The following is a 16,750-nucleotide window of genomic DNA, read 5'->3' as shown; positions in this document are numbered from 1 at the left end:
CTTGTTTTCTTTGATGAGTGTCAAAGAGATTAGTTTAAATTATACTATGTAAGTCTAGGAGTCTATTTTTTGTTATTCCTTCACCTTTTTTTTCCCTTACCAGCAGTTATTACTCTGCCTCTATCTCATGACAACTTGCCACAAGGACAGTTCTGAATTTAACATTGAAAACCCTCCTGTATTTGTTGACATGCAGCTACATCTGTATATAGATTGAATATGTAGTAAGAGGTAATAGAAGTTTTGTAAGGTGGTAAACCAAAGGTTGATATAGAAGCTATAGTTATAATTTTTTTTTTCAATGCTTAAAGAATTCTAGGTAGATAAAATACAAAATTATGTTTATGATTTTTATTAAATGCATGAGAAGATTAATGATGATCTTTCCATTACTTTGTGTACCAGAATTTATGTAGTATTGTGATGGATTTCAAAAGAAAGGGTTTTGCTACAAGCAGAATTCTTTCTAAATGTAATTTTAGACCACAAGTTGAACTCTTCCCTCTTTTTCAGCAGATTTATAGCTACTTTTTATTTTATCACTCCTCGTTAGATTGACCTATGACCAGAATTTCTCAAAAGTTCTCTTTGATGCCTTAGTTCTGTTCAATCTGACCATTTTATCTCAATTTGTGCTCAAACCCATACAAAAAAAAAAAAAAAAAAAGGTAAAACAATAAGCACACAGGGAAAAACTAAGATATTGCTACAATGAAATGATTTTTCAGCTTATGATTGTAATCACAAAGGCAGGAATATATAATCAAAGAACTATTAAAAAAAAGAGTATTTTTTCTGAACTTTTGATGAGACTTACTGTTATATTTTAATTTTAAAAAGAAGTTCTTAAACACTATCGACTTCCCACCAACACTCAAAATTTAAAATACTGCTGGTAAAGGGAGTTAATGGATCAAATTCACTATATCTGAAGTCACTGAAATAAAGGCCCCTAAGAAAAATGTGTCAATTTTAAAGGTCTTTCCTAACTGAAGACCATTTTGTGATAGAGCCAAAGGTTAATAAAATCAGTAGTGAATGTAGCAATTTTACAGATAAGCTATTCACAACAAGTGTAGTTACTTGAATAAAAAGCTAATTCAGTTCTAAAATGCCACATGCAGTAGCACTGAATAGCTGCTTTTAGGTGCTTTCTGGAGGAGGATAAAATACAGAATCACAGCACTCTTCTTTTCCAGCATCCCTGGCTGCCTGTAAATTGCTGTGAATGGGACTGTAGGCTGACAGGCTCTATTAAGACAAACTGCCTTTCTCATCGGAGAGATAAAATAAATCAGGTGTTTAGTCAAATTAAAATACTTCAGATGGAGCAGGCCCTGGGGAGCACTGATCCACCTGACAAATCTGAGAGAAACTCAAGACAGATGTGTTTTGGGGATAAGGAAGACCCCATGGAAAAAAAAAAATGCACTGCTGTCTTCGGAGTAAGAGAATAGGATTAGAGCAGAAAGTGAGCTGTGATATATAATATTTTATGGATGCTGGCATATATACTGTATATTTTTTACAGAGCTTTTTTGTTTTATCTGTATTTATGGCAAATACATTTTACAGATAGCTATATTTTTTATTTTATTTATAGACATTTGTAGTCAGCAGAAGAGGTTTATTTACTGGTAATGAGTTTAGGAATCTCATTGCTTGCTGCAGTAAGTGGATGTAAAACAGATGATGACGGCACACAGCTACTGATGACCTCTCTTGGCCCAACTCGATCAGCTCAATCTGGTCTGCATTCTGAGCAAGTTGGGTTTTATTGATATTTAAACTGTGAAATAATGGTTGGGATTTTCCACTCTAAAATTAAATTATACCTCTCCCTCACGCTGTTCGTACAACAGCATTCTGCATTTGTGCTTTTTCTTGTCTTGAGCAGTGTTCAGTTAGGTGTCTTGCAGCTTCATGGAGGTCTCCTTATTCTCCAGGAGCACACTGTACATTTTGTGGTCATCAGTTCTATTCTGTTGTTGGATTACATAGCGTAGTACAAATTAAAGGGTAGAGTACTTTAAATGGGGTCATTCGTTTCAGATGTGCTTCTCTGGGGGTGGGGGGAAGGAAAGAAAAACAATTACTATGAATTTGAATTCCTGAATAAGAACAGTTACTTCTTCCTGCTATTCTGTAGAAGAAGAAGAAATGACCTTATAAATTTGCTGCAACCTTATCAAATGGTTCTAACTAATCATAGCAAAACAATCAAATTTTGTGGCTTTAGCAGACACTTTTTGTCGTAGCTTTCTACTCACATTATGAAGCAAGTACAAAGTATACAGAATAATGTGGGAATGGAATAGGAGATTAATATCTGCTTTGGGTGTGTAAAATATTTTATGACTGTAAGATCAGAGGCCCACGTTACAATGCCAAAGCTGCCTAACAGATGCACAGGTCTCAAGCTGTGGTTTCCCAGGTGGCCGTGCATGGCAGTCGGTATCGTTTGAGGCAGCAGGTTTCTTCCCATTGCCTTTCTAAAATAGGTGGAGTGGTTGATCTCTTTTAGTCATGATGGGCAAGGGAGATTTTCTTTGGCAGAAGAGTCTTTCCTCCATGAGAATGAATTTCAGTATACGATAATGTATTCAAAAGCACCTAAATAACGTTTGATTCATGGTGCAAAATCTTCAAGACTGAATAATACAGTTTAAGAGGGTTAGCTTAAGTCTATCCTGAAGCTGCAGATAATTGAACTGCTGTCAACAGTGTGGAGCTCAGTACAAGCTAATGGATCCTGGCAAGGCAGTGCAGACATTTTCATGGCTACATACCCACCTAAGCTTACTTTCAAAAATTTTTGTTGTTGTTTTAAAACAGTTTTTTGCACAGAATTCTTTTATTGCTTCAGTCGTGCATATCACACTAAAGTTTTACAGTGGGTTAGTTTGAACAGTAGAGTGTCCTTCAGCTTTTAACTTCATGCATCCACCATGCTTCTTGTGACTAAGAACACTGATAACCATTTCTAAAATTTCTACTACAACAAGAGTTACTCATTCTTCCTTGTCTGGAGACCTGTGTCACATATATACTGAATTAAGATTTGGTACTACAGGGTACTGAAAGATCAGTTTGTTGCAGACTCTTTTAAAACTGAGATTGTTAATAGTGGCTAAGAAAGTGAATATTTTCAGCTCTTTTTCTTATTAAATGCAATTAAGAAATGTACAAAAAACCACGTACCCCTTGTATTTGGGAGCTTGCATTGTTAAGAGTGCATGACTTAAGCCAGGCAGTTTCTTATTCCCTAGAATGCAACTGTAGACAGAGTTTTTCTTGTGTGCTGCTTTTGCAAATGAAATTCTGTTTAAGAATAGTATTTGTCACGTCATAGCACTATGTAAGTAGCAGAGCATCTTGGGTTTGAGGCCAGCTTGGCAGGAGTCAGTTTTGTCTTCTCTCTCCTTATGAAACCTGTCAACCTCTTTCTTCTCTTCCCTAGAAGATATCCATCTTATTTCTGGGAAGAAGGTGGAGTCATAATTTTGGTGACAGTTTCTCCATTCCCTCCCAGGTCCTGTTCCTCACACATTTTCTTCCTCTTCAAAAGTCCTGTGGCTTCTTTATCAGTCTTCTATTGTGAATGGAGGAAAGATGTGAATATCCTCTCTTTCATGCAACTTCTCATATCATTGTGACAGATTACAGACCTGACTAGTTCTTGATTTGGTTCGCTTCTTCTCTCTCAGTTTTCCAGTACAACATAAAATTGCTTCATTTATCTGACTCGCAACTGTAAACCACTTTCAGATGCTCTTCCAATATTCCTGAACTGCTACCCTACTCTAATTATATTACCTCTTATAGAGCTGTGGGTCTGAGGTGCTCACACAAGGAAATGCAGTGTATGGCTCAAATTTGGAGCTGACATTGCTGTTTGTGTCAGAGTAATATGTTCATACGTAGGATGGGATATTTTTGCATAGATTTGCAAAAGGACCCTGTAGTCTCTACTTAGGAGACCCATGCAATTTTCCTATAAACAGGCCATTAAGCATCATTAGGGCAAAGAATAAATGTACCGTAGTTTCATATTAATTAAGTACCCTCTGTAGGGTAAACTTTGAAAGTTAAATGAAAATTTTTAAGCCATTTTCTCAGGTTAGCCATTTCTCTTAGGGACAAGTAGAGCACATTTTTAATATGTATTCCATAACCAAAGATTACATTTACCCAAGTGACCTACCAGATATATGGGTATTTTAGAGAAATGATCAATAAACTATTAAATTGCTTCTTCCACTGAACAGCTTTTTTTTTTTTTTTTTTAGCATTTTTACATACTTGGGTGAAAAAAACAACAAAATATATACAGTGAGGGAAAATTATGTCTAATAAACTGTGAATGTATTTATCACACTTGGCAGATTTAGATGGAAAAGTTATAGGGATCTGTAACCAGTGCATTGTTAATTACTCCTGTCAGAAAAAAAGAAATGGTCTATATCTTTTCTGTTCCAAGTTTTATTATATTCTCCACTGCTTAGAGCACAGCAAAGCTATGTGCTAGATTCTTTTGGGGTCTCTTAGTAAAATACATATTCAAGCTGCCACTTGAAATAAACATGTTGGTGATTCAGCCATTTTCATTTTGAATATTGCTTGGTAACTATTGTCTGTCTCATATTTACAGTACATCTTTCCTGCACATTTAGGTACACCAGAAAGCCTGGCAGAAAAAGAGCGACAGCTCTCTACTATGATCACCCAGCTGATCAGCTTACGGGAGCAGCTCCTGGCTGCCCACGATGAACAGAAAAAGCTGGCAGCCTCACAAATTGAAAAGCAACGGCAGCAAATGGACCTTGCTCGCCAACAGCAAGAACAGGTGAGGCTCCAAGAAAGAAACCTGTGAAAATGTTTCATGCAGAATGCTTATCATAAACACTGTCCTGCTTGGTGTTTCCTTTCATCTTTTTTCTTTTGATAAAAGAGCTTAAATATCTTCAGAAATTACATCTGTTTCCAGAAAGAGGAAAGCTTCTCGGATCCTGAGAAAAAAATACAAACCATTTATTTCCTACAATCAATGGCATTTAATAGCTTTCACAGTTCTTGTTTCTTTCCCTGAAATGTGATTTTGGGAGTTACAAATAAGCCAGACTATGGCCATTATTTAACTCTTCACCTTTTTGGAAAGAAAATAATTGAACCAGAAACCTTAAGCAGCCTCAAACCTTCAAATACCTTCTAAGAGTAAGGTCTGATTTTTTTGTTTTAAATTTCTGTAAAGGTGCAGTTGTCCGAAGAGCTGTACTTTTGTCATTGTACAAAAGTGTAACAACAGTGATCCCATACACTAGTCCCCTAGGCATTAGATCAGAGAGATCCAAATTAATGAGTGGTTTTTAGGAATCTGACATTATTACTAGAATTATCTTTTCAGTTAAACGTATTTTATAGGATATATACAGCAATATATGCTCTGTTGATTTTAATGAGTTGTGACGTCTGGTATTTTATGTGCTTGAGTATTTGCCCACATGTAGGGATATGGACTCATCCTCTAATGGAAAATAACATAAAGGAACACTGTAAAAAATCAGAAGTTAGAATGTCATTTAGCCATCCAGAGATGACACAGTAATTAACTATTGACACTTGTGAATAAGCTAGCACAAATTAATCTTGACACATTTGCAGACGAGTGATATCTTACAGTGAACACTTTGTAATTATATTTCAAAATGAAAATTAAATGACACTTAAAACTAGGTTGTCATGCTCAATGAAGCGAGCATGTAGCTCAACCGATAGGCAAATAAAATTCAGAATTTGAGCCACATGGTGCTTGTGCACCCTACTTTACTGTGTCAAGCCTATACATCAAGACTATGCTATGGTAATTGCGTTGCAGGGTATTGGATACATTTTCTATCACAGTACTGTTCCATCTAAGGAACCATTGACATTAGATGCTTCCTGGTGTATTTCTGTTTTTCATCAGGAAATGCCTATTCAAATGGTGCTATATTGTCCATAGAGGTACTAAAAACTGTTCACGGACAGTCTGAACTCTGGCAAATCAGTGCCTTTGCACATACACAAAAAGGTCTCGTCCTTGCCTTGGCTATAGCTTACCAAGTTAGGTAGCAGCCAGGTCACCAGCAGCTCCAAACAATTCTGGACATAAGAGACTGTGTGTCTGTGAAAAAAGATGAAGCACTCAGAAAGAATTAAGTATTTTGAGGGTGGTAAAATACTAGAAGAGATTGCCCAGAGACGTGGTAGATGCCCCATCCTTGGAAACATTCAAGGTCAGGCTGGATGGGGCTCTGAGCAACCTGCTGTGGTTGGAGATGTCCCTGCTCATTGCAGCGGGGTTGGACTAGATGACCTTTGAAGGTCCTTTCCAACTTGAACTATTCTATGATTCTATAATTCTATGACCCATGACGCAGCTCCATGCAGCATCTGATTTTGATGCGAAATTACAGATATTTTTTTTCTGAAGCTGACTATCATGATAATCTTTCTGTTACCTTCACTGGGATTTTGGCAGGAGGGACAACATAGACATAAACCCGACAGATCTTATATTTAGTGACAAGCACTACACTTGTAAGATGGAATAGCACAATTGGTGTGTTACTCATTAGAAACAGTAACTCAAGCACTCACACAGGTTTTAAACTATTCTCTGTAGGACAGTTACCATTAGAGTTGCTTTTCCAAGCATAGACACTGCTGCTGACCACTGATATGACAAGAAATGACCTGAGGAGCTGGGAGCTGTCCCAGGGTTACCTGGGCACGCATGCTGCTGGCTGTTTGAAGTACCTTTTTCACTAGCAGTCCAGAGCCTGCTTCTTCAGTCTTCATTTACCATAGTTTTATTGACTTTACTGGGAGATATACCCAGAAATATTTGAACGTCAGGCTTATAAATGGAGTAGTAGGCTATGATAGTTGCTTGATTCCTCTTCTGTGTGGCAATTTACCTTGATCCAGCCCAAGAGTCACATAGACCTCAATTTGTCTCTTTGAGGTCATATGCAAGACTTTTTAACTATGTATGAATTTTGTCTCCCATACAGAAGTGAATTTTAACTCTAGCCATGAAAAAATGGCAGAGCTATTTCCAGGTGACAAAGTGAGAGATGAAAGAAATGACAGACTTTATCTCTGTGTGTGCTGTTAATATGTAACTGCGGATTCCTTAGGAGTTAATCGGAACAGTTTGCAGTAAAACTATGTGATTGTTTATTTCCAAATCAACCTTGCTACAGTTCTGTAATTTTTTTATCATTAAAACATTTTACTTAGCTTTCTCTGTTTATAACAGAAAGAGTAAGCATGCTCAGAAGATAGTGGGGAAAGAGACCAGGAGGGTTTTTGCCAAAACTGAAGCAGTGGATTTGAATGACCAAACTACCTCTTGTCACCATCTTCTTGCTGTTTTATGTGGTTCCTCTGCTCTAGATAAATATTTATAGGAGGGGAAATTATATTTAAGAAATGAAGGTAGCAGAAGTGCTGAGACTGAGGTTTCCTGGAAACACAAATCTTGTCCTTGTTCCAGTCTGCTGCACAGTTGGACTCAGTGATCTTAAGGTCTTTTCCAACCAAAGCGATTCTATGATCCTAAAGCAGAAGTCCAGTTGTTCCCCAGCTCCGTGTTACCATTGCAGGGAGCAGCTCGGCGGTCTGAGGGCAGGATCCTCTTTCCCTTCTGCTCTTGCATGCTGGTTTGGAATGGTTTGTGGCAGTCATGGTGAGAGGGGTGAGGGTATGTCTGGGGCAGATTCTGTCTCCTTAGACTCTTAGTGCTCCCTGCCCTGAACACTTGCCTCTCTCCGTCTATGTTAGAGAAGGGATTTAGTGAACCTTAACCATCCAGATCCCTTAGTGAATCTACCAAATGAGGGTAAGAATATCTACATATTTCACAGAGTTGTGCTGAGGATAAGTTACTGAGCATGAGGTACTGCTTTTACACAGAATGAGACCCTTGTGTACTACCAAGGAAGACTTGGAGATTTACAAGTGAAGTAATGTGTTGCTCATTGTGAATGAAGTTAGAGAAGCTTGCCCTAGGAGCTTGTGCTGAATAGCGAACATCTATAAATACTAGCTAAGGCTTCAGTTCAGCAAAGCAGGAAAATGTGTGTTTAACCTTAAGCACCTGAGTAATCCCATCCCATTCAGCAAAGCACTTAATTTTAAGCATGTGTTTCATTCCCATTGTAGCTAACAGTAATGCATCATAGTCAAAGATCACCACAGGCTTAAATGCTTTGTTGAATAGTGATGAGATTATTCACATGCACACAGCTAAGCCCGTGTTTCTGTGCTTTCCAGAGTTGAGGCCTAAGTGCTTAAAATACATATTTCTTACTGGCTAACTAGATTGTTATGTTGCATTTAAATTTAAAATGTTTAGGTCACATATGCAGATACTTCTAAAGCATCCTTCATTTAAAAAAAAATAAATTATAACAAAAATATAACAAAGAATAACTAATAACATTGTTTTTGCTCAAAAATATTGATATTTCATTATTACTGTTTTAACTTAATAGAAATTTTATTTCTAACAGATTGCAAGACAACAGCAGCAACTTCTGCAACAGCAGCACAAAATCAATCTACTGCAGCAGCAAATTCAGGTCAGTGTGTTTTATTGCTCTCTTCTGATTATACTTAAATTCCATTTATGGAGAGGGAAGGATCTGAAATAAAGTAGCCACCTGCTTTACTAACAAGCTTCAGTAAAGATGTTCTTTATGGAGGGTCTTGTGTCTTAGAAAATTATTGTCAAACATCTTTTTGGTGGAAAGAGCTTTTCTTTAATAAGCACAGTTTTCTTCTAAAAGTTATGAACTGTTTCTTAAATCTTGTCATTTAATTCTGAAATCTGCAATCAGTTTGACTTGTATTGTGCGAAGTAAAAGCAGATTCTGAATCATTGTTTATAGAACTCCTTATTCTACAGAGGTGAAATTGGCTTTATAAGAAGGTTAGATGAATGTTTTCCATTCCATTAACTGAAGCAAACATCTAAAGAATAGGATAACAGGCACTGAGACAGTACTGAGTCCCTGTGACCAGTCTGCTCATGTACAAAGACCCATAGGTATATGTGTCCCATGTGCCCTTTGGCATAACTGAACCTTCGTGGATCTGGCAGTGTTTTGGAGGTATTCAGTTATCTGTACTTGAACTCAGAACCTGGTTTAATTTTGTGCAAATATATGCGGGTAGGGATTGACATGTAGGTAGAGGCATTATTTACATGTGACTGTGTTACATTCACTGCTTCTCACTTTGTTTGAAAGCGTTTCCTTGGGCCCGCTCTTTGATTTAAATATTTTGTTTTGGTCTGACTGATGATTGTGCTGCCAATTATTTCCTGTAAGCTTCTACTATTATTTTTTTCCTTAATCAGACAATTGCCATGTTACTGGATGAAAAACTGAAGTTTTTGCTTCCCTCATCCCAAAGGAATGTTTGTAAATGCTTTTGCAAATATTGTAATTCAGTTTCAGTTACATTTTAAGGAGTTTAATTAACACATATAAATGTATTGATACCTGGGATGAGAGACACAATTGAATTTTAAAGCACCATTTTTGTCTTTGCCTACTGGAAGACTGCACGTTCATATTAGGTGTACATAAAGGATGGGAGAGGAATAAGAATAGTGAAAGGAAAAAACACACCATCTTCTCCTAAGTGTTATTTGCAAATCTGGCTTTAGAAAACAAAGGATCATATAAAAAAAAATTTACTTGATGTAAAAGCTAAGACTGGAACAGATGAGTCTGCTAAACAGAACAGTCATTTGCGTGAATTTCTAATTTGTTAAATTCCTTTAAAAATTAGGACACAGAAAGAGGAATCATGACCAGGTAATTTTTGTTCCTATTTGACAAATGTGGGTATGTTTTACTAGGAAGTATCTTACTCTGTGGTAAAAAGTTCAAAGGTAGTTTATGTTTCAGTTCACTCAATACTTTCCAGTAGCTTTACCGTTCCACTGACTCTGGGAAATGTGGTCTTTGAATAGGCTGCACATAAATTTTAGAATAGATTGCAGGTTTGTTTTCTTGTTTACTCACAATTTTATGCTTACACAGTGCTGAACCCTGCACAAGTTTTCTTTCCCATCCTTTCCTAGACATATATGCAAAGAAATGTTTTTATGATGGTTCTGTTCATGTGAGCTAGATTATTTCTTGGTGGTCTTTCCCTGTATTTGTTTCAAATTTCTTGCCAATATAAGCTACTCCTATTCCATAGTTCCTTAATAGTTTGGCCTCTTTATTTGTATTTACATGAATCTGATCAGTGTATTTGAGACAGTGAGGACTTTCCTCTCCCAGCTTGTCAGCCTGATGGGTAGTGGGCATCTAATCACCCAAGGAACACTGTAGAGTCCAGTATGAAGCACTGGGTATGTTGGGCAGATGCCATCTCAAATATACATTGATTTCTAAAAACCAGTTTGTTAGGAGATTGTTTCTTAGGCTACACACCAGCTCACGTAGTCCATTTGCTTGTGAGCCGACTAGTTCTTTGTTTATTTGTTCTTTCTTAATTCTGTGGCAGGTTTGCTGGCCATGAGTTGCCTGGGAGAGAAGTTAGTTGCTAAACTGCCCATGCAATTTGTAATAGGTTTGTTGCTCTTAAATTGATCATGAGTATTGCAGTTTGTTGAGACCTGTAGCTCCTGTAGAGCTATAGGTGGGATAAAGAGGCAGAGGAGAGATTCAGTGCTGTGCTGGTTCTCCCACGTGCCCTCCCAGCATCTTCCCAGGAAACCTCAGTACTGATGCTAAAGTCACACTGGTGACCCTGGGTGGAATCCCACCAAAAGGAGGAAACTGCAGTGCAAATTCTGTCTCAGTTAATTATCCAGATTATTTTTCATGGTGAACAGAGAGAAGCAGAGTGAATAGTTTTAGATGCAATTCATCTTGTCCTAAAGTAGACATTTAAAATGTCAGATGAATTGTTCCCTAAAATGGCTGTTTCTCTCCATTAACTATAAAGGAAATGCGTGCTGATGCCTAGAGTGTAGGCATCTGAAGCGAGATGAGGTGAATCACTCTCTCTGAGGCTTGAGGGGAAAAAACAATTTTCTAATAAACGTTGACATTCTCAGTTTAGTTTTTGGGCTTGGTAGAATTTGGAACTTTCTTGATTATATTCAGAAGGTTTAAAGACATTCTTGAGCAACCCTTTTCAGGAAACAGCAATTACTTACATAAAATGGTGTGGATTCTTATTTATACTTTGTATGCATGGAAAAACAATAGTACTCTTCCCTGACACTCCTCTTTTGAAGAGATTACAAAATATAAGTAGCACAGGTGCCAGTTCCATCTGGGCAAGGGCCTATTCATGGCACAACTACTTGAAATAAGTACACTGTGTTCTCCAGGATGCAGGAATGGGGCATTGCTGATGCAATGTTTTCATCACAAGACACACAGTGTACCACTGTCATCTTCTGAGGTAGAGTGTTAATTCTTATATAATAATTTCTGTGAATAAATGCATCCAGTTTATTTAACCATTTAACCAATTAGAAATTACTTCAGATGGGGCTTACAAGATTTCTGTCAACCACATATAAAAGTGGAAATAATCCATATTAAATAAAACACATCTTTCCCTGGACACCTACTAGGTTCATTTACTGAGAATTCCATATATTTGTTATTTAATATTTACATTGTGTTGTATATTATTCATTTATTTAATCATTTTAAGACCCAATTTCATTTAGTTGTTGATTTTTGGTTTATTTTGTTCTTAAGGCAATTTACAGGAGCACCTTACTCAAGACTTGTTCTACATCCAAAACTTTGTCAACAATCTATGAGCAAAGAGGACATTAGCCAGACTTAGTATAAGAAAACAACATAGGTATTTCAAGAGTACTGCAGTCATTAAATGTTCTGCTTAATCGTCTCATGTTTTCTAAGTGAAGGTGGTATTACTTTCAGGGTGTGCATGTTGGGGAAAGCAGTTTTGTCTGTTGGCTAAAGGGAATAGGAATCTGGAGCTGTTCTCAGTTCTGCCTCTGATTATCTGAAATTTGGCAAATTGTTTCCTGTCCCTCAATTCAAATGTAATGTTTTGAGAATCTTAAATGAAAAATTTCAGATAAATGTAGTGTATTATTACTTTTCAGCTCAAATGTTCGTAATGTTCATGAACACTCTCCTACAGAGGAGTCCACAGAAATGGGAGGAAATCTAGTGTGTCAAATTAAGTTCTTTGTTCTGCAAAGCTGTGCAGAGGAATTATTGCTTTTAGTGTAAATAAAGTTGAGAAAATACTGTAGGGCAAGTAAGAGCTCACAGATCAGTCTCCAGGTTGATCCAGATTTTAAGGAATTTCCTTTTTTTTGTTGAATAAAAAGTATTCATTCTTAAAGTAGAAGGGACAAAACAAGACTATTTCAAGGATACCTCTCTGCCTGTGCTGTGAAAATGAAAACTTCTAGGAGTAAGGGAAAAAGCTGTTTAAAGGAAGAATTTGGTGGTACATCATGAACTCCAGACTACACTGGAGGAAGGGGCTTGCATCTGTGATCTCTAGAACTGTTCCAAGCTCGAGAATCACTCGAGGCCCTGAAATCCCTGAGAATTCAGTGCCTCATTCCTGAATTCCATCCTTTCAGAATGAGGCGTGGGGACCACTTTTGACCCTACCATATCCAGCTGAAGGAGGGGGTTGGATCTCACTGATGCTTGGAGCATGTTGCTCCAGGATTTCCCTCAAGCAGGAGTGGTGGTGCTACTGTGGATTTAAAGGATGAAAGTTTGAGGGCTGCCCTCCTCTGGTGGGGAGGCTTCCTTAGGGTGAGTCCTGTGTTTTGTCTGAAATCTTTAAAAGGGGCACTGGCTGTTGAGCTTTCTGCAAAAACATGTGATGGGTATTACAGTGATAGCTGGTCCAAACTGATTTCATCCATTTCCCTTCACCTTATTCCTCTGTACTATGTTCAATGCCATTGCAGAGCATTTCGTTTTCTGTTTGAATCAGTATGACTTCCATTGCATAGAAAAATTGTCTTCCTCTGCTCACATAAGTATTCTGTTTTAATTCAACCACTAGAAATTATTCCTAATAGTATATTTTTTTTTCTAGTTGAAATCTATACATTTATGCTGTTGTAGTTTCATATTTCTTGCATTTTTCTGTTTCGGTCAAAAAGAGTGAACATGATTACCATGATAGTAAAAAACAAACAAAAAAAAGAACAGTAACATAAACATTACAACTATTTAAACCGTCCTTGAAGAGGAATCATTTGAATTATACTTAAACTTAAGAGGCTGAACCAATGAGTCTCTCTTCTTATCCATGATTAACTACTGACAATTGAGGTACCTGGTGAGCTGAATAAGGACTATCTCTTTATGTGAAGTACATGTCTAAAGATGAGGAATAATTACATTCCACATTAGCCTTCATGGCCTCCCTGACCTGGTTAATTAATTTTTTGCTAGGATAATAATAGTAGAAATAGATTTAAAGATATGCTTTATCATTAAGTATGTAACTGACCTCCAATATTAATAGCTGAACCTTTCATTTATTGCCTTTTGGAGATGGGTTAAAGCTCCTTGCAGTGAGCTTGCTGAAAATGCACAAGCTGAAATCTAGTTATTGTCAGTTCAGTTCCGCTCTCTGAGGCTTCTTTGTAAACTGGATTTAGCAAAAAGCAATTGCAATGCTACTGTTCTGGCACTAGGGAATATTCTCCCCAACTTTTTTTTTTGTTATTGATCATGAAACTTATCCCCTTCCAGCAAGCTCTGAACAGGACCAAATAAAGCCATTGAAAGCAATTTGATACATCTATTGGCAGCGTACGCAGATCAGATACTCCCTTGAAAGAGAGCGAGAGTTATAAACAAAGCTTAGAAGTCTAGGAATAGCCCCCAGCTTCAGCAAACCCTTAAAATATTTTGTAATTGTATCTTCAATCATGAATTAGCCAGGAAAAACAGACCTTTTTTGCCTTTATATTTCACTGCTGTATGCTGTTTTTAATTGCCCACAGGCACACTGTTGTGATCTTCTTTGGAAGTTTAAAACCAGGATAAAAATGCAAATCTAATTATTTCTTTTATCTAATCTAATTAACTTTTACAAGTAATGATAGCTGCACTGTAGCCTGCATCAAACATTTTAATAATGATGTTTCTGGATTAAAGAATAGGTAAAACTACTGTAATTTATAAGCAGTCAAGATTATGGCAGTAGAAAATGTAAATGATTGTGGTGGCTTAATAAACTATAGCTAGAGTTTATTAATTTACAATAGAAAGGATACATTTCTCTTAAATTCCAGTTCACTCATTAATTGGCTCCCAACTGTCATTGGTATCTTTTTTCTTTTTTCTTTTTTTTAGCAGTTCAGTATTAAAAACTCTAAGTCCCCTCTGCAATGCAGTTGTGTGCACACGGAAGAGACAAATGCTGTTCTGTGCCTGGAACTTGTATAATAGCTGACTGCTAAATCCTTATTTCAAATCTGGGGGGCTCTGCTCTAGGCATGGCATCACGCTTCTGTCCAGCTCATTCCTTGCTTAGTTTTCTTCAACGGAGAAAAGACAAATATGCTGGTCATCAAGATCAAATGTTTCATATTTTATTTATTGTTACATAGCGGCTTGCTAATGAGTTATAAAGTCCATATTTGATAAATACCCAAGGAAAAGGTCTGTTACACGCCACCTTTTTCCAACAAAACAAATCTTTATTGGTTTGGAATTTTCTCTGTCAGATGTGTGGGAAGAGCAGCAATGTGGGATCCTCACCTCCTCCCAGCAGCCTACCCTTTAATAAATACTCCAGCAATGCTCCCTATCCTCTGTTCAGTCTCTTCCGTACTAAAAACACTTTGGCATGATAACATGGTGGTAGCCTAAGCAAAAAAGACACACTGTGCTAAAGGTTCCCCTCTCCTGTGCTCCTCCTAAGCTTCTGCTCTTGCACCGTGGTCCTCCATTTGCATGGATCCTGCTAGCTGCTGTGCCCCTGGTGCCCTCAGCCCCTGAAAACAAGATTTATCCTGGCAAAGGAGAAAGTAGTTCTGGATTTGACTCTTGACACAATCCTTAAAACTGTGTGCAGTCTTGAGGTGGAGGAGTGGGTTTTTAAAAATTTTTACTGTGACCTTCTAAGAGTTAAATTAGCTTTCCCGCAGTTTTCTAATTCACAATATGGTGTTTTTTAAATTTTATTTTAAATAGCTTTATTTCATCTACCCGAGTCTAAAGAAATTGTATTTAATGCAAAAATTAAGCCTTGTGTATCTCTTTCATATGACTTCTCTAATTATAGAGCAGTAAATGGTAGAATAGCATATGTTAGCAACATGAGCAGCAGTCTATGAAATGAGCTACAAGTTAATAAAATGATCTTGTGGTGGTGTTGGCCAAATGTTAGCACACATGTTTCGGAAAGTCATATTTCAACAGACTTGAAGAATAGGATTTTGGCACACGGGTGCTGAACATGATCTGATGTGTGGAAATCAGTTAAACCAAAGTAAATGTCATTGTTTCTCAGGCTCATGTTGGTGCAGAAAATGATAGTAGCTGCCCTCCCACTTTCCCTCTCCCACGTCTGTTTTAAAATTGGAAATAAAGGCACAGGCATCCATCCTTCCCAGTTCAAGAACTGCTGCTTGGTTGCTCTGGGCGTGCTGTGTTGCAATCTTGCCAGTGGCTTAAGGGCTTGTTCTCAGCCGTGCCCCCGTCAAAGCCAGGGGCTAAAATCTCATTGATTCTGTTGAGCCCAAACACTCGTTTTACAGCCTTTGCTTACAGAAGGGCTTCAGATTTGAACCCTGTTAATTTAGGGGGAGATTATATCAAGTTCTTGAACAACAGTAGAGGATCAAGCAAATTTTTGCTACCCACCTGTACTGCTGCCCAGGGGTCGCTCTCAGCTGCTGATCTGCCCCTTTCAACTAAGCCTGGAGTGACATGCTGCGGCAGTCTCAGCGTTTGCTGATCTAGTCTAGTTTGACAGGTATTATGCCCTTCTGAACCCCTCTGGTGCTATTCCTCTGGTAGTACAGGTCTGCATCACCCTCTCTGTCAGTCTGCATAATGCAATATTTGGAATAATGCACAAAGAATAAAGTATTTGTTTCAGCATAGAAAACCAGTATCCTTCCTAAGTGGTATGTGCGCAAAGTAAAATGGATAACTGGGAGCAGACATTGAGGCAAGTGGCAGCCTACCGACAGGGCCAGTCCTGTGAAGTCTTGCTTGCTTGAGTAATACTTGCATAGCCAATATTTGATGGCTTGTATATTGAAGTATTGCTCATGTAAATGGGCTTTGCGGAATTGAGCACCTCATATGGGGGAGACCTGAGAATATTAGTATTGTGCTTGGAATATCAAAGATACAAATGAGGTGGGGCTTTTAGGGCACGTAATTTGTTTTATTAGGTAAACAGATGTTGGAAAAAACAGGCTACCTTTTGGGCACACCAGATCTTTTTCAGGTCATACATCAGAGTTACATCAAAACATAACCCAGGACTGACCAAAACTGCCTAAGATATTGACCTTTCATTTCTAATTAGTTACTTTTGCAGTGATGATTTTTATGATTGACAACCATGTGATGGCCAAGAGGGAAAACAATCAGGATTTGCCTTTTTTTTTTTTTCTAAAAAAAAAAAACAAAAAACCCTCCACACTATTTGACACACTCATCAGGAGATAGTGAATAAAGAAAATAGTTAATAA

At 37.6% G+C, this 16,750-nt stretch overlaps 1 protein-coding gene across 13 annotated transcripts in view; it reads left to right on the top strand.

Annotated features, from left to right (window-relative positions):
- SOX6 (SRY-box transcription factor 6) overlaps nucleotides 1-16,750 on the top strand; it is a 380,628-nt gene that overhangs the window by 222,490 nt on the left and 141,388 nt on the right. For all 13 annotated transcript variants that reach the window (XM_071808952.1, XM_071808951.1, XM_065839463.2 and 10 more), the window contains 2 exons: nucleotides 4,674-4,846; nucleotides 8,559-8,627. In XM_071808952.1, the coding sequence (XP_071665053.1) occupies nucleotides 4,674-4,846; nucleotides 8,559-8,627 (242 nt within the window). The remainder of the gene's footprint in view (nucleotides 1-4,673; nucleotides 4,847-8,558; nucleotides 8,628-16,750) is intronic.

The sequence above is a fragment of the Patagioenas fasciata genome, chromosome 5 (genome assembly GCF_037038585.1).
Source record: "Patagioenas fasciata isolate bPatFas1 chromosome 5, bPatFas1.hap1, whole genome shotgun sequence".
NCBI classification, from domain to species: domain Eukaryota; kingdom Metazoa; phylum Chordata; class Aves; order Columbiformes; family Columbidae; genus Patagioenas; species Patagioenas fasciata.
The sequence above is the reverse complement of the archived record's forward strand: the minus strand, read 5'-3'. Positions and strand labels throughout refer to the sequence as shown.